The 18,355-nt window shown below is 39.2% G+C and overlaps 1 protein-coding gene across 1 annotated transcript in view; it reads right to left on the bottom strand.

Annotated features, from left to right (window-relative positions):
• Positions 1-2,504: 2,504 nt before the first annotated feature.
• Positions 2,505-18,355, bottom strand: part of MOCOS (molybdenum cofactor sulfurase) — a 226,411-nt gene continuing 210,560 nt past the window's right edge. The window contains exons 13-15 of the mRNA XM_086742084.1: positions 16,469-16,595; positions 14,017-14,121; positions 2,505-6,107 (exon numbers count right to left, since the gene is read on the bottom strand). Of these exons, the coding sequence (XP_086598210.1) occupies positions 5,961-6,107; positions 14,017-14,121; positions 16,469-16,595 (379 nt within the window). The 3' untranslated portion in view covers positions 2,505-5,960. The remainder of the gene's footprint in view (positions 6,108-14,016; positions 14,122-16,468; positions 16,596-18,355) is intronic.

Here is an 18,355-nt window from a genome sequence, read left to right on the forward strand (position 1 = left end):
GTCTGATACATAAGATGGGATGCCACATCCCTCAGAAAAACCAGGCATGGTTTTGTCTGAGTATCTTACAAGACTAGAAATAAAATAGTTTAGACTATTCAGACTTCTTGTGCTTGAATATATATATATGAGTAGATGCAAACTCCTAGACAACGAGTGTTTGCAAGCTGTGCCCAGCTCCTGTAGCGCAGGTCTTTTTGTTTTCTAATTGACTAGACATGACTGAGGAACACTATAGCTTTTTACAAGTACTGACAGATAAAGCAACTCAGACAAGAACCTTCTCTTTTCAGGTGTATTAAATCATTACATCAAGCTTTGGACAGCAAGTCAAACATAGAAATCTTGCATTCTTGTTCCTTAAAACAGATAAAGACAAGCATTTGACATAAACCAAATTCAATTTCATTTCTAGTATTGAAGAGTTTGCTGGAAGAAACTTTTTGAATATGATAATAAATGCAAAGGCTCTGAGGATATGCAACAGTCCAAAGCATTTGGCTAAACCATAGAAATTATAAATGTCTAATATATGACTCACTGCGAATTACGTCCATGAACGATGGATACTTCAGAGGCTCTTCTCCATTTCTAGAAGTGAATAGATGGGTTCAGCAGTGCAGGGCCTTCTGCAGTCTTCTAGTTTTCTTTTGCTTTGGGAAATAATAACTCACAAACTTTTCAACAGCTTTATCTGATTAATCTATAATAAATACCAGAGAACAACAGACTTGACATTAGATCATGGCTGGCATTTCAAATGCTGCCTCATGGAAAACACAGCCTTTCAGAAACCAAAAGCTGATTTCACTTCTGGACTGAGGAACCATCTCTGTATTAACAATCCTGGCCAGAGTACTCTGGTCCAGATGGGGCACTTACTTCTGGAAACCAGCAAAAACCATGAGACGGGCTCAAAGATGGAATACACTGGTTATCTAAAAGAAGCTGATGTTGATGTCCAGATGTGCAATGTGTTGACAAATTTTGGGTGAAAGTCTGGAATAGATTGGCTCACGGAAGAGAGTGGGTTTTACACAGAAATGCACCTAATTATAGGCTATGCTTGAGCCATGCAAGGCAAGAGGCTCTTCATTTGAGATCAATGTAATTCCAAATTTGCCAGGAAGCTGTTGTATGAAATCAAATTCCCTGAGGTCTCACATTTTGGCTTACTTGGTGGGTATTTGAGAAATCCCTCAGCAATTTTCAGTGGCAAATACTACAATATGCTTTCTTTTGTTTGTTTGTTTATCCCCTTTCCCTATCCTGCCTTTGTCATCGTCTGTTCTGCACAATTCTTGAATGCCACCCTTCCAGGATGACTTCACAGTGCCAGTAGAAAAATGACTGACTTGTTCTGTGACACGTATTTCTTTACACAGATGTTCCTGATGTACCTCTGCACATGGCAATGATGCTCAAGGATGCCCCATGTCAAACCTCCCTAACATCTCTCCCTGTCCGCAGTCATAAGTGAGTCACTTTGCTCTTTATGCAGGGGACCTGCCTATTTTCTTTTCTGCTGGAAGGAACCCACAACTGTCATCACACTGAGTGAGCAGCCAAGTAAGCTAGTTGACCTAGCTCCTTTTGAGGACTCAAACTCATCATTCCCCTAATGGCCTCTTCAGAAACATGCTTGGAGTGTTCTCTATTCTTGCTGAAGTTCCACCTTGTGCTTAAATGCTGGTGGCTGGAGGAAGGAGACAAGCTTCTCTAACCCACTGTCTCACATCCCCAACAGAGAGGAGGAGCACTCTGCCTTCTCTCTTTTCTGGAGGTTTTGCCCAAGTAGCTGCTTCACGACAGCTGTAGGGACAGGGACGTACTCACATCTTTCACCTCCACAGGAGTGACCTACCAGTTGGGTTACAGAGTCATGCTCTTCTTCCTCTCCCACCCTCACTGAATCCAAAAGAGTACGAATGAGTAGCTCAAAGTCATGTGTAGATCCTGCCTCACTGTGCCCATTTCCATCTCTCTCTCTGGGCCAGTAAATCACAGATAATTTCTGTGTAAACCTCGTGAGAAGGGAGGGACAAGCCTTCCCTGTGATTCCCACACACACCCAGTCCTGTTAAGGCCCCAGTCTCGCCTACTGACTGATGGGTTAGGCAGCAGAGAAAGACGGTGTTGGATCCCTCCAGGCAAAGGAGAGGGAAATAAACCTCTTCTCCAACACTCTTGGTGAGAGCTCTGGGTAACAGAGAGGGCTCCAACAGGAGTGCCGCTGGACATATTTTAAAGGAAACTTGTGATTATTAGTGCATTTCGTGCAGGGCCTGAGCTGCGTGTACAACAAATTGGCATGCTGACTAGACAGATGGAGGCCATCAGCGCAATAGCTGGAGGAACACCTCACCTGTGAATCCCAGGAGCGGTGAGACATCCCTTCAGTCCCGAGCCACATACTCGCCTCATGAGCCTGGCAATGCCTCCAAGCAGAACTTAGCATCTCATGAGCTCAAAGGTCATGAATGCAACCACCACCAGTAGACACGTCAAGCACAATATATATTTTATTGGTTTCATTTCCAAGAAAGTTAAAAACCAACAGGAAGAAGAAATGCATAGCATAATCTCTACAATTTATGAACAATCACATTTTTTATCATCCTTTCTTTTGATATGTGTATAATTTTGACAAAAGGGTGACCTAAAATTTTAACCAAATTTTGAAGGATGCCATTCAAAGTATATAAATCATAAACTGTGTCTGAAATATCTTGGTCATATCAGCGAACACAGAGTTCAAAGACTTCTCCTAAAAATGCTGATTTCTGTTTCACAATTTCAGCCTCCCAGCTATTATTAGAGCTTGTAATAATCACCACTTTCGCCTTGAGATTTGAGAAGGAGTTAAGTCCCACAGAAAATGGAATATGTCTGAATAATTCAATGTAAAGAAATAGGGACTTAGTTTTCAAATTTACAGAGAACTTTCTACATACAGCACTCTGGACATACTGTATTCAGTACCTTTCTTATCTAGTTAAGGAAAATATATATCTGCAATTAGTCCAAAGAATTTTGCAGCAATGGGCATATTTAGGTGAAAAAGCCTGCATTCATATGAAATGGTCTTTTTCTATATACTCTGAAGATTGAGAAGTCACCCTTTATAGAAAATATAGTCTTCCTATGTAATATATACAGTGTTCTGAAGTGTTCATGCCCTTTTCATTCCTGTAGTACCTGAGTTTGCATTATGCTAAGTTTCTTCTTTCTTTGAATTTGTTTCACATTATTGTAGGGATATTCTTTCTACAAATTTACAGTGCATGTCATTTTAAAGTGACTCTTCCTACTTCAAGATTTTCAACAGATGATTGGCACTGAGAAGAATTTGTCTTCAGTGATGGGAAGACATATCAATACCAGCGGGAACACTCCATTTACTAGAAGGGAAATATTATCCTTTGTTGAGATGAAAGATTCCTTATGTCTCTTCCATCAATCTGAAGCATTGTGACATTTCCTATCACTGTAGCACAAGGATGTTCCTTCTGGGAAATGCACAGAATATACTAATGAGTATATTCATACATCAGAGAAAATATTTTTTTTCCTCCTGCAAAATGACAAAATTATTCTTGATCTAATATTACTAAGCCACAGCAGAAAGAAAGTGTAATTGCCTGTAAATAATAGGTCAAAATGACCAAGCATGACATTTTTAAAGTTCAAATCCTCTCATCCTTAGTTATCATACATTGCATTAAGGCTATTCACAAACAGTATTTGTCAAGCCACTGTGTACGGAAGTGACTTATTTTGTAGTAACTCCAATAACAAGTGAAACAGAGCTTGCTGAGGTTTGCTTTCAATTTCCTTTTCTAACTTCTGTGCCATTTTAAACAAATTACATACTGGTGAGGTGAAGAGGACAGAGCAAAGCACCAGAGATCACCTGAAGGTCAGCATACAGCAGCTCTCTTCATATTAAATTTGCCAGAGCTGTGCTGGCTTTCTATCCAACAAAACAATGTTCTGCATAACAGAAAGGCAAAGAGTGAAACAGTTAAGAGATTTAGATACCAGGAAACTGCTTTTCAGGGTTCCAAAAAGCCTGCTCATTACAACATCAGATAATTGACTATTAGACAGATAAAACCCTGCTTTTCAAAGCATACATCAAGGAGCAGTGCTTGGGCTCTGAAGTGGAAGGTCCAACTCTCAAAACCGATCCTCAGTTTACATACATATAAAACACCTTTCTCCTTCCATGTATTTTATGGCAGGTTGTAAGAAACAGATAATGTCTCTTCTCATTTCCATTACAAAGCTCTGCTGAGAGACTAATAAGAGTCTGTTCCAGCTGAAGTGAGTAAAACCAGTTCTTCAAAGGAACAAAAAGAAAAAAAAAAGAAAGAAAGAAAGAAGAAAACAGTTCAAAAAAGAAAGAAGAGAAAAAAAAAAAGGCCATCCTTGAATTCTGATTCGCACACTGGGTGATATGCTTCCCTTTTTCCATTGTACACTGCTCCGGCTCTGCAGTAGTTGCTCCCCTTGCAGAACGTTTGACCAATTCTTTCACAAAGCTGCCTGCTCCCCCTCTAGGGACATACCCAAACAACTCAAGGATTGCTTCAGCCAAAAGCACTTTCACACAGTTTGAGCCAAAATTGCCCCAAGGAAGACTTAAATCATGCTGGATGAGAGTTCTGATGGTGCTTTTAACGGGGTCAAAATTTCACTTCCCAAATGGCAAGAGAGCAGACAATCTAGGAGAATGTCCTCTTCCAGAAGGACTTCCTGGAAGCATGAAATCGCCCTGTGGGTGGGTGGACATGTGTTGGAGGTCATAAAACACCTGGTCTCAATGTGTTCAGTCTTGCATTACATTGACTTTCCATTTTTTTTTTCTTTGTGTCTTGCTTTATTTATTTTTCTAATTTTCACAATAATTGATATTTCAGACTAAGTCCTCGGTTTCAGACATTTGCTTTCAGCAATCAGAAGGCATGAGTCATATTTAAGGGAGTAATGAACTCAAAAGCCTTCTAGGAAGGACATCATCCCTTGCACAGAGTAAGAAAAAAAAAAAGAATACTTTGACCTGCTTGGATGGAGGAGCATCTAAACTTTCAAGAGTTCCCTTAAGCGGCCATCACAGACTGCTGAGGACAAAAAAAGTTTGTATAGAAAACATGACTGTATTAGCTGAAAAAAACTCTAATTAGAAAAAATGTGTCAACATCCACAAATATGTAAGGAAACAAGTGTGTGGGAAGTCATCACATAAAATAAATCAGCTGGAAAAGTAGCAAATGGGAACAAGAGAAAGAAGTCGAGAACAAATGGATGAAATTGCTTCACAGAGAATGTGTTTTGCAAGCAGCATACTGAATCTTCATTGATCTTTGCGCCTTTTTGGCATCCTCACACGCCACTTCTGAAGAGGGAGACACAGATTTCCCAGAAACAGTTCCTTCTTCTCCAGTGCTTTCAGACTGTCTATACACCCACTTCAGTTTCATTTTTGAAAAGCTGAATGGACTGCTACTCTCACTCTACTCTCCTCCTGTTCCCTTCCCACCCACATTGTTTGTAAAATACATCCTGCATCCTCTCTCCCAATTGTGGTTTTAACAAAGCAACATAAGGAAGTAGTGCATTGTTGTGTTTACTTTCCTTCATTGAGATGCGGGTTTCTCACAACGATGTTGGGCTTGTTTTGGGAGTCATCCACCAGTAAAACTTGATCAAACCTGTTGCATCCTGAAGCAATTGAGCAAAACAGAGTTATGGCTGCTGTAACCTAATCACAAGCAAAAACATGTAGGTGAGCTGTAATTATCAAGGGTTCTGCCATCTGATAACATTTGCAGCAAACAGAAAACTAAAAGACTTAAACCAGAAGCAAATCAATGGAAGTTTTTTCTTTTTTTTTTTTTAATAACTGACTACTGACTCTTCCCTGCAGTTGTGCATAAATCTCATCTCCATCACAGAACCTATCCTGAACATTTTTCTTCACTGGATGTTGGGGGCTGAATTTCTGTATTCTCCTTCAGCACTGGAAGTACTTGAGACCCAACCGCTAAAATATCTGGAAAGGATGAGCACAAGGGCTGGTTCATCAGGTATATGCCGAAGTTCGTCTGAAAAAATAAAAATATTGATTGAGACACAATTAATGTTAGAGTAATCAGATCTATAGAGGATCTCACAACCCAGATATGTTCAGAGAAACAATATTGCTTTTAGAATAAGGAGGTATGTACTATCCCCATGTAATTAAGAACATTTTAAACTAATTAACTATAATAGACTGGTAAACAAAATCTAACCCCATGCTATTCACAAAGAATACCTTAAGTAAGTGGATAAATAATGCAGTATTTAATAATGAGTTCCATAGTATCATATATATAATTTACACTCCCTCACAGCCTTGTCATTCAATGACAGTTCTGGCTTCTTGACAAATACAGTTAATGCATTGTCACAAATAAAGGCTCGGCAGCACAATAATGCATGTATGTTCAAACTGTGAGGAAAAGTCTTGCGTCTTCTACCATGAATTATTCGCTTTGTTAACAGAATTTTGTTCTGTCTAGCCTTTGTGAATCTCCCTTCATATGTTTTTATGAATATTTTACAGAAAATATTCAGAAAGTTTGTTTTATCAGGACTACCACTTGTTATCTGTCATTACCTGTGAAGCCATCCTACATAAATATTAGAAATACTTTGATATGTGTCCTTGTGATACTGAATAATAAAGAGGAACAAAATAACCACTTCACCCACTGACCGTACAGCCCTCACAGACACCGAAAACCTGATCTGGGTGTCTGTACTCTTATGTGTGGTCTTAATCTTAAGCACATTGAACGTGACAGTTGTAACTGTGAACAGCTGGATGTGATCTGGAAATGTCACAGTAAGAGACTGGTGTGGTTTTGAGGTTTCGTTTTCCAACTGTGGAGAATTTAGAAACAGACTTACAATCTCATGATAATAATTTCCAAACAATTAGATAATAGTTAATTAAAAAAATATATAAAGTGAGAAATAAGGGAATGTTGAAGACCATGTTAAATTCAAAATTGATTTGTAGAGTTCAGAATATCTTTGTTTTTTAAACTGAGGACCCTGGAAATCCAATACTAATTTTCTTGTCTTTCTTTACAAGTTTCAATAAAAAGTATTTTGTTTTGGTAGGCTACAGATAAAATGTACCAGCCATTCTAAAGTGTAAAGTAAAAAAAAAAAGGTAAATGAAATTAATTTCATATTTCTGAAAACAAAACAAAACTCTATTTTCCTTCTCGATTTCCTGATTACATTTACTGCCACTGTTCAGATCGATGATCCTGAAATTGAGGGAATTACATTTAGAGCATGTTTAGAAAAATATACTTGCTAAAAGGAACTGCAATAAATTTTAAAAATAGCGCTAGCTGAATTTAAGGGAGCATATTTGACAGACTAAATATGAAGGCAGCATGTTGTCTCCTGTTCTTGCACTATATAATTAAATAAAGATACAGTAATGAGGTAACATGAAACAGCTTCTCGTCTTTGAAGAATTAGTGAGAGGTAAGGCTGAGACCTGCTCCCAAGTAAGAGAGATGCAGTAAAGTAGAGATCTATCCAAACATGGCCTCCAACTCTGAATTTGGGTCTTTCTGTTTCATTTGTAATCCTAAACATTAAAAAGAAAAACAGATGCTAAGCAGAGTTCTTTTAACTACTTCCACTATTCCTTCATCTCACTGGCATTTCACATACATGGGGTGTGAGTTGGACCTGATCAGGCCTATCCCATTAATGACACTTTTTGGATACCTATGACCATAATGGTGTAGATACTTATGGTCAATGTTCTACTATTTAATGCTGAGGAACAACTGCAGCATGGTAAGTTCCCAATCCTCTAGCACAGTGACTGTGTTGGATCAACCATGACACTAAAATGGTAAGTCAGTAACTGTTTTATTTAAAATATTGAAGTATATAGTATTATTTTTCCATTCCTGCTTTTCTCTTATTTGTTCACAAGCTGTGGTTTCCCTGTTGGCATATATGATGTGTTTCAGCCCTGTGGTTAATAGCTTGGATTTACTTCCTATACCCTAGTGCAAAAATGACACTTGCCATAATTTTGTTGTTATAAAAAATCAGGCAATCACAAAACAAATATTGTAAAATTAATATTGGTCCATGCTACACCACATTTCACAGGAAAATTTTATAACTCATCTGCATAAATGAATTTATTTGATACCTGAGAAGTTTTAATTTATATTTACTGTATTGACATCTTGATTTATCTTAAAATAAGACTAAAATAAATCTGAGCAGATTGTTCACTGCGGAGAATTTAACTTACCAATTTTTCTGTTGTTGTGAATCATTTAGCAAGATATTTCTCTTACAGCATTTTAAACTTTTCAGAATTATTTCAGAAAAGGCATGTGTGAATACATCTTTTCTTCAGTAGTTCTCAAATACTATTTTAATATTAGTCCTTAGTATTTCCTTACTCTGATTGGGCATCTAAAGTCTCATAGCGTTTTTTTCACTGCTGAGACTGGCTGATGCCTAAGGAGTTTTCAAGGTGATGCTATACTGATGGGATACATGTTTCAGTACTAATATCTGTTTGGAATCGTTGACCTCTTTCTTTTGTGAATGTTCTTAAGACCAAAACTCAGCTAGTGATTACCAGAAGTGGGTTTAATATCTTTTAAGTAAATTCCCTTCTTTTTTCAATAATTACAAATATTGACTCAGCAAATACTGATAATCATAGAATCATAGAATCACATGGTTGGATGGGACCTATAAGATCATCTAGTCCAACCGTCTTCCCACTACCATTGCTGCCACAGCTACTAAACCATATCCTGTAGCTTCTCATCAAGCCGCCTCTTGAACACTGCCAGGGACGGAGACTCCACCACCTCCCTGGGCAGGCCGTTCCAGTGCCTTACCACTCTTTGAGAGAAAAAGTTTTTCCTCAAGTCCAATCTAAACCTCCTCTGGTACAACTTGTGGCCATTTCCTCGGGTCCTGCTTGTTGCCTGGAAGAAGAGGCCAAACCCCTGTTCAATAGCACCCTCCCCCAAGCAACCACACATCCTGCCATTTCACCTCTGTTTCAAGAGAAAGATAAAATTTAGAAATTGGCCCTTCTCACATTTCACTGTTGAAAAAGGCTTCCAGACGCAGAGATTACAGCCTGCAGAATTATTACAATGAACCACATAATCTCTCTCTGCTGTTGCTACCTTTTACTGACTTCAAGGGCATTTTATTCTTCATATAAGCTCCCCAAAACACACCAAGAACTCGGCAGGGAGTGCTGGACTGTTAGTTCTGTGGCTTTAGCTGCTCGGTCTTCTGATGGCAGTAGGGGCTCTACCCATCACTCTTAAACTTCACAGGGACAAAAAATGTAAAGCTTCTTGATTAGTAAAAAGCACAACACTTCACTGCTGGGAGAAACAGGTAAAATGTACTTATTCTTGCCAACTGTGAATCATATGATAGTCATCACACTCACTTAAAGGAGGAGCTATAAAATGCTGTCATTCTTGCATGTTGTTTCAAGTACATTTACTGGATCAACAGTAATATGCACTGCTTAGATATTCACTGACAGAGAAATATCCTGGGTGCATTATCTCCTTTTGTAAGATAAAAAGCTGAGGTGCTACATCTGACAAAGGCTGAGCTGAGCTGAGCTGAGCTGAGCTGAGCTGAGATGCCTTCAAGTTACAGCTCCTAAACAATCAGTTAATTCAGATGAGCACTCGGTAGGGAAAATGTCCCACCAGAATGTGTAACAAGTACATAAGTGATACTGCGTGCTAAAGCTTAGCTTTGCATGCCTGAGTTCTGGATTTTGCCCCTGGATGTAGCTCTCACTGCCTTCTCCCAGTAGAAAAATTTACCTGTTCACATCTGCTCATACAATAACATAACCTCTATCCCATGCAAAGGTTTGGGAGATGCCATCATTAAAGCTGAATATTTTTTTTTTACATAGATTGTTTTATTAGCTCTGGATTGACCAAAACTTATTAATGAAGCCTTACAAAATAGGAGAGTGGAGGTACCCCCTTTCAACATGCTGATTTTTCTTATTGGAAAAAAAGGGAAACTTTTAACTTGATGTCAAAAAAAACTCATCTTGTTCTGCTGAAAATATCTGGACAGCAGAATGTTTTCCTAAGAACTGATTTTCCTTTGCTGTACCTTAAATTTTCCAGTTCACCCACCAGTGAGAAAAGAGAACCATGTTATTTCTGAGTTAATGACATCAATCGCTATTTGCAAATCTTCCAGATCTTTGGATTGGATAAGGTAAAGCCCTGCATTACTATGAAAGTGATTATAATGATGCATCAGACAAGAGAAGTCATTTGCTGTCCTCGCTAGCATTTCAGTAAGCAATCCAAAGGCACAGCATCTAATTCTGCAGGCAAAGAAGCTCTCCCAAGGCACAATGAGATCCATAAAGGAGGATCAACACCCCGCAGGGTAAAACACAAGCCTTTTAGTGTCTGAGGGCATGTGCAAACATAATGGATTTCCCTTCATGTACCACTATCCATACATTAATGCTGGTGCAGATTGCTAGGCAATTCCCTTGGCTACCCTGACACCAAGTCCCAGCTTTTAGCACTGCTGCAAATCTACCCACAGGGCTTCTGCCATTGTTAGCGTTAAACTGCATCTGCAAAACACACCAAGACAGGCAAGAATTTAATGTTCTCTCCTTTCTGTTTATGTGTGTTTTGCATCAGGTGGTGACGCGTGTGAAACAGCGTGCGGCTATTTTTACGCTATTTGCTCAATGCAGTTACCTAGTCTTTCGTAGTCTCCTGCAGGAACAGAGAGAGCTGTGTCACAGAAGGAAAGCTCATTTTTCCTTTTCAGGCAAAAATTACAGAAGGAATCCTTAATGAGTGTTTCTTCAGAACTGACGGCAGCAGACCTCAAGTTCACTTTGTAGAGGTGCTTGCGTTTTATTTCAAACAAAATGATAAAAGGTTTCATAAAAAATAACTGGCTAGGCTTCAGCACCCTACTTTACATTTATCAGAAAACATGCAAATTGCTTGTGTGGCTAATTACTGTAGCTAGTTCTGACTTCCAGCTGCAATCTGTCCATGCAAAGCCTCAGTTTTTCTACTTGGAGCACCGGGTTCTCAGAGTCTCAGAGGGATGGAGAAAAAGATGATTTCAGAAATAAGTATTGAACCACCTCTTACAAGCCTGACTCTATTTACCTCATTATCGAAGTTCATTGGCAGTGCTGTCATTTGGGCTACTAGTTTGATAAAGTTCAATATATTTTTCCAGGTTGGCATTCTTGGAAAAACAAAACAAAATGGTAAATATTGACATCTGGCTCTCTTGTTAAGCATTCAGGACTTGCCGTCCATTCCTACGTGCAGTATCATAGAATTCTAGAATCACAGAATGGTTAGGTTTGGAAGGGACCTTCAAAGGTCATCTAGTCCAACCCCCCTGCAAGGAGCAGGGACATCCCTGACTAGATCAGGTTGCTCAGAGCCTCATCCAGCCTGGCCTTGAATGTTTCCAGGGATGGGGCAGTACTTTTAATGTTTTCAAAATCGAGCGACTACAACAGCCTTTCTAAAATATCAGTTCCCCTTGTACTGGGAAATGAGCTTAAATCTTATTTTGCTGCATTTGTTTTTTTGTAGTTCGAATCGCATTATTGACAGCTGGGAGCAAACACTGCTAAATTCCCTCACTGAATCTCTATCTGATAAAAAAAGAAAATGAAGTCTGTTAGATGACTCCTTAACAGAAAAGTGCATGCTAGAGACATGAGTCACCAAAGGATTAGCTCTGCAATTTAACACAGTCACATGAACTCAATGTTCTTTCTTTCTCCCCACTGTGAACTGTGAAAGGTTTGGATCAACATCCTCTGCTAGGTCTGCTTAGCACACTGAAGATGCTGTCCTCCTCGGGTGCTACTCACTAATAACCAGCTGGTGGCCATCACCCCACAGATGATGGCTCTGAAGTCTCCTCAGACCAGTTCAGGCAAGACTACTAGTTCAAACTATCTCTTTCAGCTGTCAAGCTAACCCAGAGGACTTGGCCTTATGCAGAGCAGGGCATGCTCACAAGATCCCATCTGCCAGCAGTGCTGAAGGCTGGGAAAAATAAAAAAAAACTTGAGGGCTGGTTCTTTGCAGCATGACTATCGTTGCGCAGCTGAGGGAAGCGGAGCACTCCCCCACTGTGAATAGCAGCACTGTGCTCTGCAGCGCCTGGCCTTGCCATGCGGCTTTTATCTGGTGCCAGGTTGTTCTCAAGAGGACGGGTTGCTTTCTTTGCCTTAGTTCAGTTTGCATGAGTTACTTGGTTCTAGAAGCGCTTGTATCAAGAAAATCTTTGCATTGCTGGGTTAATCAGAATGAATAAGCAGCTTATCTTTGCTGCGGGAAACCTGCAGAAGATGCTTTGCCTCTCCTGAGAATCTGTATCTCGGGCAGGGTTTTGTTGCCGTTTGAGAAGGTCTCTGAATACAGAGTGCTTTCCCTCTACAGAGGATTCAAGTCGTAATCCAGTAAAACCCATATGGGTATAGAAAGCCCTCTGCATACTGCATCCCAAGTGACAGGCGGATAGCATCCCTGCCCAGAGTGCCAGAATGCGCTTTAATGTCCCAGATGTTCCAGCTTTGGCTCGCCATTACCTGGAAAGGGCTTTCATCATGGCTACCCACCGTGGCCAGGAGCTCATCTCACAAAGGCCCATATGCCGTGGCGATCTGGATGCCAGAGCCTGCTGTGCAAACCTAAGTCATCTCAGGTTAGCGGGAAGATGTGCCTGGACAGCCGCCCCCTGCCTGCTCGCCAATCCTCGTCTCACTCCGCACCAGGCAGCTGGCTTAGAGACGGAGCCGGTGGAGCTATTCACCAAGGATAACATTCATTGAAAATGTAGCCCTTTGTTTGCTTAATGAGTCACTGAGACGAATCAATTTATTATTTTTTTTTTTCCCAAAGAAAGAACGCATTATTTGTAACTTGTTTGTGCATTGTTTGGGTGAATGGTTTTCAACCTATTTGTTATTGCTCTGCCTCTGTGCTGTGCCCAGTCTCTGGTGTTTGGCTGGTGTTGGCGAGGCTTCTGAGCCCTGACTGGCTAACGAACTTTTACAACAGAAGTTTAATGAACAGGAAGCAATGAATTTAGAGCAAGGATTTTCAGCTAAATAAACACTTATGAAGAGATCTGTGAAGCTTTTTTGATGCCAAACTAGTCATTGTCTGAGAACTCTCAATTTCAAAAAGCAACGCAACCTTAGGAAACAGGACTCCAAACGACTGCCTGTATTTCACACTTACTCTCCAGTGACTTTCTTAAGCAATTACAGGTTGCCCAGAGAGGTGGTGGATGCCCCACCTCTGGAAACATTCAAGGCCAGGTTGGGTGAGACTCTGAGCAACCTGATCTAGTTGAAGGTGTCCCTGCTTCTTGCAGGGGAGTTGGATTAGATGACCTTTGAAGGTCCCTTCCAACCCAAGCTATTCTATGATTCTATGATATTCTTCACTTTGACTATATTCACATCCGCTCTGTTTTTCCTGCTAAGTAGTTGCTCATAGTAAGAATAACATTTAGTCTTATGAGCTAACTGTATTGTTTCAAACACTTTCTGATTTTCCTGTGTATTTCTCGTCTTGAATGACATCAGCGCATCAGCTCGTGTTTTTCAAGACCAAAATAAACACATTGTAAAGCAACACAAACTGAATAAAAGCAAGCTCAGTAAAAAATAATGCATAATAGTAGTCAATTTCTGAATAAAAAATGTGTTGAGCATTTAATGGAAATAAACCATGCCATATCTGGGTTGTAAGTGCATCCCTCTTTTTGCTGAACAAACAAATGGTAGCAATTAGCATAACAACTTAATTGTGAATATTCTCTCAGCAGATATTTCACTATGCATGCAATGAAGTCACTACATCTTTCTAAACAGCTATTTTTGAGTTCTGTACTGACCTTTCTACCTCTGGCAGCAGACAGAGACTGCAGAACTTCTTTATTTCGCTCCCCAGACTGTTGATCAATGCAGATTATTTGACATCTGCTACACGGACCCACAACCTGAAATTTCGGTTAAAGAAGGTTCACAGCTGTGTATCAAAACAGTACAACACAGAACAGTACAAGCTTCTGACCACCATAATATCTTAAAAACACATCTTTCACATACTTGTCCTGTGTTCTTTTATGCTTTAATTATGTAAGAGATCAGGCTTGTTCACTTAATGTAGGTACATTTTCAAAGGGTGTCTCTGTGAAAGTCTCACTGATTTTTTTTAATTCACTTTTTCTTTTCTTTTCCTTTTTTTTTTTTTTTTTCAGGAAAACTTTCCCAGAGACAGAATCTGAGAAATAAAAAATATTTACATATTTGTATTTCCTGATGGCTTCACTTCATCTGTGGGTTGGCAGGGCTGCTTGCCTGAAGGGGAACTGAATACAAAATTAAGCTAGTGCCTCAAAACTTAACCTAAGGAGGATTTTCTTGGAGTTAAACTAAAAGGGTTTGGTTTACATTATTTCAGTGCAGCTAAAATACTCAATACCTCCCATTCTTTCTTATAGGCGTAGCACTTGTAGATAATCAGAGTGTAAGATGTGAATTTCCACAAGTTTATATAATCAGAAAGGATAATGAAAACCTCTGCTGTAACATCATACAAAGCACAGTTTTTCAAGTTAATTTATGTTTGAACTGGAGAGTGTTTTTAGGGAAAAAAACCTACAATGAATTTCTTCTTACCTTTTAAAGCACTAAAATCAAGACGGAAGACTTACTACAGTTTCCCTTAATATTGCAACCCTAACTTTAGCAAAGTTGTATGTTACAGAGACTAACTGTTTTAACAGTATCTCAATATACAAATCCTACTTTTGTAAAACATGTCATAAATTTCAAATATGGCAAATAATTAAACCTGACACTGCAAAACATTTTTATATGCTCATGTGAAGTGCTATTTCAGTTCTTTGAGTTACATCTAGAACTGCTTGTACAACTCTTCAGTGTAATCATTAAAACCAAACATTTGGCTCAGTTTTTTCAGAACATGATTTTTTGCCGCTTTAATATTTTAATAAAAGAACAAGAAAATAAGACAGAGGAGGAAATATTTTTCCCTGCTTTGCTTTGTTTAACAGTCTCTTCTACCATTTTCCTGGCCTCAAGTACCATTAACATAATTTCTACTGTTACTGCATCAGTATCTGAATAAGGACCTAGCAGACACTGGAAAAGACAATGCAAGTTGCATAAGTCTTTCTATTTTCAGCTTGCATTCCTAAAGTTTTTCAAAGCCAGAAACAGGAATGCCTTTTTATTCTGTAGTTTTACAGTATCTTCATCAACAGGATCCTAAGCTGAGATCCCTAGTGCAACTCCAGCCTCCAACAAGCCATATACTAAGGATTTTGTCCTCATTCACTATCAAAATAATTTTCCCTCAATTTTTTGTAACTCCTATTACAGCTTACTGATCAAAGTACACATAAGAAGAGAGCAGCCAAGTCATGATTTCCACCCTTACTGAAAAAATGATCTCTCAGTTTCTTACAGTATGCTGACCAAAAAGAAATCAGTGATGTCTATCACAGTTTCTAGATCTGACCTTAGCACTTCTGTTAGTCACACCTTCATTATTATTCCTAAGAAAACAACTAATAAGCTACTTTCATATCCTAAGCAATGCATTTTAGAATACATATTTCATATCTAAGGACCAGATAAATTCAATAGAACATGTAATACATATGTGCATCATTCCTTTAGGCTTTATGTGCAGCTTCTTCATAGATCCTTTGTTGAAGTTTTTCTCAAAATAATATATTTGCTAACAAAGTCTAAGTCCAGCATTTTCCTTACAGTACAAAGCATATTATGTTGTTAGTTATAATATGAAGCATAACATATGAAAAAACCCTACCAGGCTAGACTTAGAAACATGTCTTGAATGGAGATTAAGACAAAATGTACACAATAGAGGGCAACAGACAGTGATTGTCCACTTGTATTCATGTCCAGTCTTTGGCAGTCAGTTGCATGATGTCCAAGGTTACATTTGGACTGTTATGCTTAAGAGCAACCAGTATTCTCTCATGACATGCTGGCTAAATATTTGCTGCAAACTGCCTCAAAACCGTGATTATTCTTCCACTCAGCTCGACAGAGGTGGGAAATGTTATGAATTATGAAACAAAAGAGAGAAATATGTCAAAACGTCTCCATTATATTGAAGCACGCTTGCCACAGGTCACAGCATGTTTAGTTTTTATACACACTTAATAAATTTCAGCTGCACAAACCATGCTGCCCATGTTCCAGTCAAAGCCTTGCAAAAATTGCTCTGTCTTCAGGGGTAGAAATACTTTGTGATAGACTGGGACTAGGACAACAGAGATGAGTTTGCACCTGGAATTGCAGAGCACTTATTGAAATCTCAGCCCACTCTTCTTCTTCAAATGACTCTGGAGCACTGATGACAATGTTGGCACGGAAGCGTCGGATTAATTCCTCTATTTCCAATGGCTCTTCTAATCTGTCTCACAGAATTGACACAAAAAAAAGAAAAAAAGAAAGTCTATTAACTCGTTCTGCACTAGATATTTGTGCTGTAAGAACTGAGTGGCTACTATTATTCAGCAAATGTTTCTCCAGAACAACCTGGATCAAGTTTTATTACAAAGGCTATGAAAATGGCACAAGGTATTTAACTATAATTTGTAAGCCTTCAACTATAATTTGTAATCCTTCGACCATAATTTGTAATCCTTCAGCTAAAATTTGTAATCCTCTAGGCGGCTTCTTCAGAGGTGTAACCTGGAACTGTGAAGTAGGTATGAAAGCAGGTAGTCAGGTGACTGTGAGAAATGCATATGAGAAAATTCCTTATTATTTAACATATGTAAGAAAGACTAATGGTAATAAATGAAAAGATCTTTTGAGTTAGCAATCATTTGACTCGTCAAATACTTCTAGAAAGAAGGCAGATAGAAACTTATTCTGCACATGCTGCAGTGGCTAAAGGGACAAAACCAGCAGACGCTGAAGGTGAAAAAGGCCAGTAAAGGCATTTTATGACAGAATATATTCCTCATATTACTACTATTTGCCTTTGGGATGCAGCAGATTGCACCAAATGATAGGTGTTTTGAAAAAAATTAATCTCTGTGTAGCGATATCACCACCTTTTTACAAGCATTTGAACTGCCAGAGTGTAGATTTGTGTCAGTGCGGAGAACATCTATGAGGCAGACAGAGCAGCAGACTGCATACAAATATCAGAAATCTGGCTGTACCTTTGAATTGTCATTCTTCAGTCTCCTTCTAAAGGAGAACTTGACCAATAACAGAAAAAAAGAGAGACGTAAAATTTGCAAGGGAGTTCTCTCAGCGACATTGTTAGTGGGGAAGAGCATTTATTTTTGCATTCGCTATTATGGACACGAACAGCTGTTTATACTCCATCAACTGTAGTCTGACAACTTTGGGATACAGCAGAGGCAGAAACCTGGGTAAGCAGTGAAAAGAGAAGTTTCTGCCCTGGAAAAAAAGGTATTTTAAAAAAGTAAGTACATACGGTTTTAAATGTATTTTAATTAAAATGAGGAAAAACATGCAAAATCAGGGAAAACAGTTCACATCATGCAATCTTGGCAGAAGATGCCTGTTAGATGAAGAAAAGAGCTTGGTTTTATTTAAAATAGTCTGGATGATCTTCTTTAGCAGACAAATGTGCACAAGGATAAACTGCCTGTGCAGACTTTCAGTCAAACCACACAAGCCCTGCTCCACCAAGCCTTAGCTGTGCACAAGGTCTCCAGCAGCCTGGGGGTAGAAAGTGCGATGGGAAACTGAAAGGCTTTCCCTCGAGATCCCACAAGCAACCCCATGGCTGAGACACAATTTGTAATGATTGCAGGAGATAGGAGCCAACAGAAAGTGTAAATTATGCTGATGCTCAGACAGACAGGGAGGAAAAATAGCAGTTAGTCATGAACAAGTCATGAAGAGTTTTCCAACTTGCGCTGCAGAGCAGGCAGCAAGATGCTTCCCAGGCATCATGGCAGCTCCAGTCACACCCAGAGTTTCCTTTGGAGAAAAGAAGACTACAAGTCTAGTTGTACTGGAAGATACTAGGTGCAAAATAAGAGGATCATCTGACATTGCATGTTTTACCAAAGTTTCGTATCCTCCTTCATTCTCACTTGCTGCTCCCTCCTGCCCTGCACTCCTCTTTGCACTCAGATCCCTTGTCTGGAAGGTTCCTCACTGGGTCTCACCACGGAAAAAGCCGAG

This window comes from Chlamydotis macqueenii, chromosome 2, assembly GCF_036417535.1.
Source record: "Chlamydotis macqueenii isolate bChlMac1 chromosome 2, bChlMac1.mat, whole genome shotgun sequence".
Lineage (NCBI taxonomy): Eukaryota > Metazoa > Chordata > Aves > Otidiformes > Otididae > Chlamydotis > Chlamydotis macqueenii.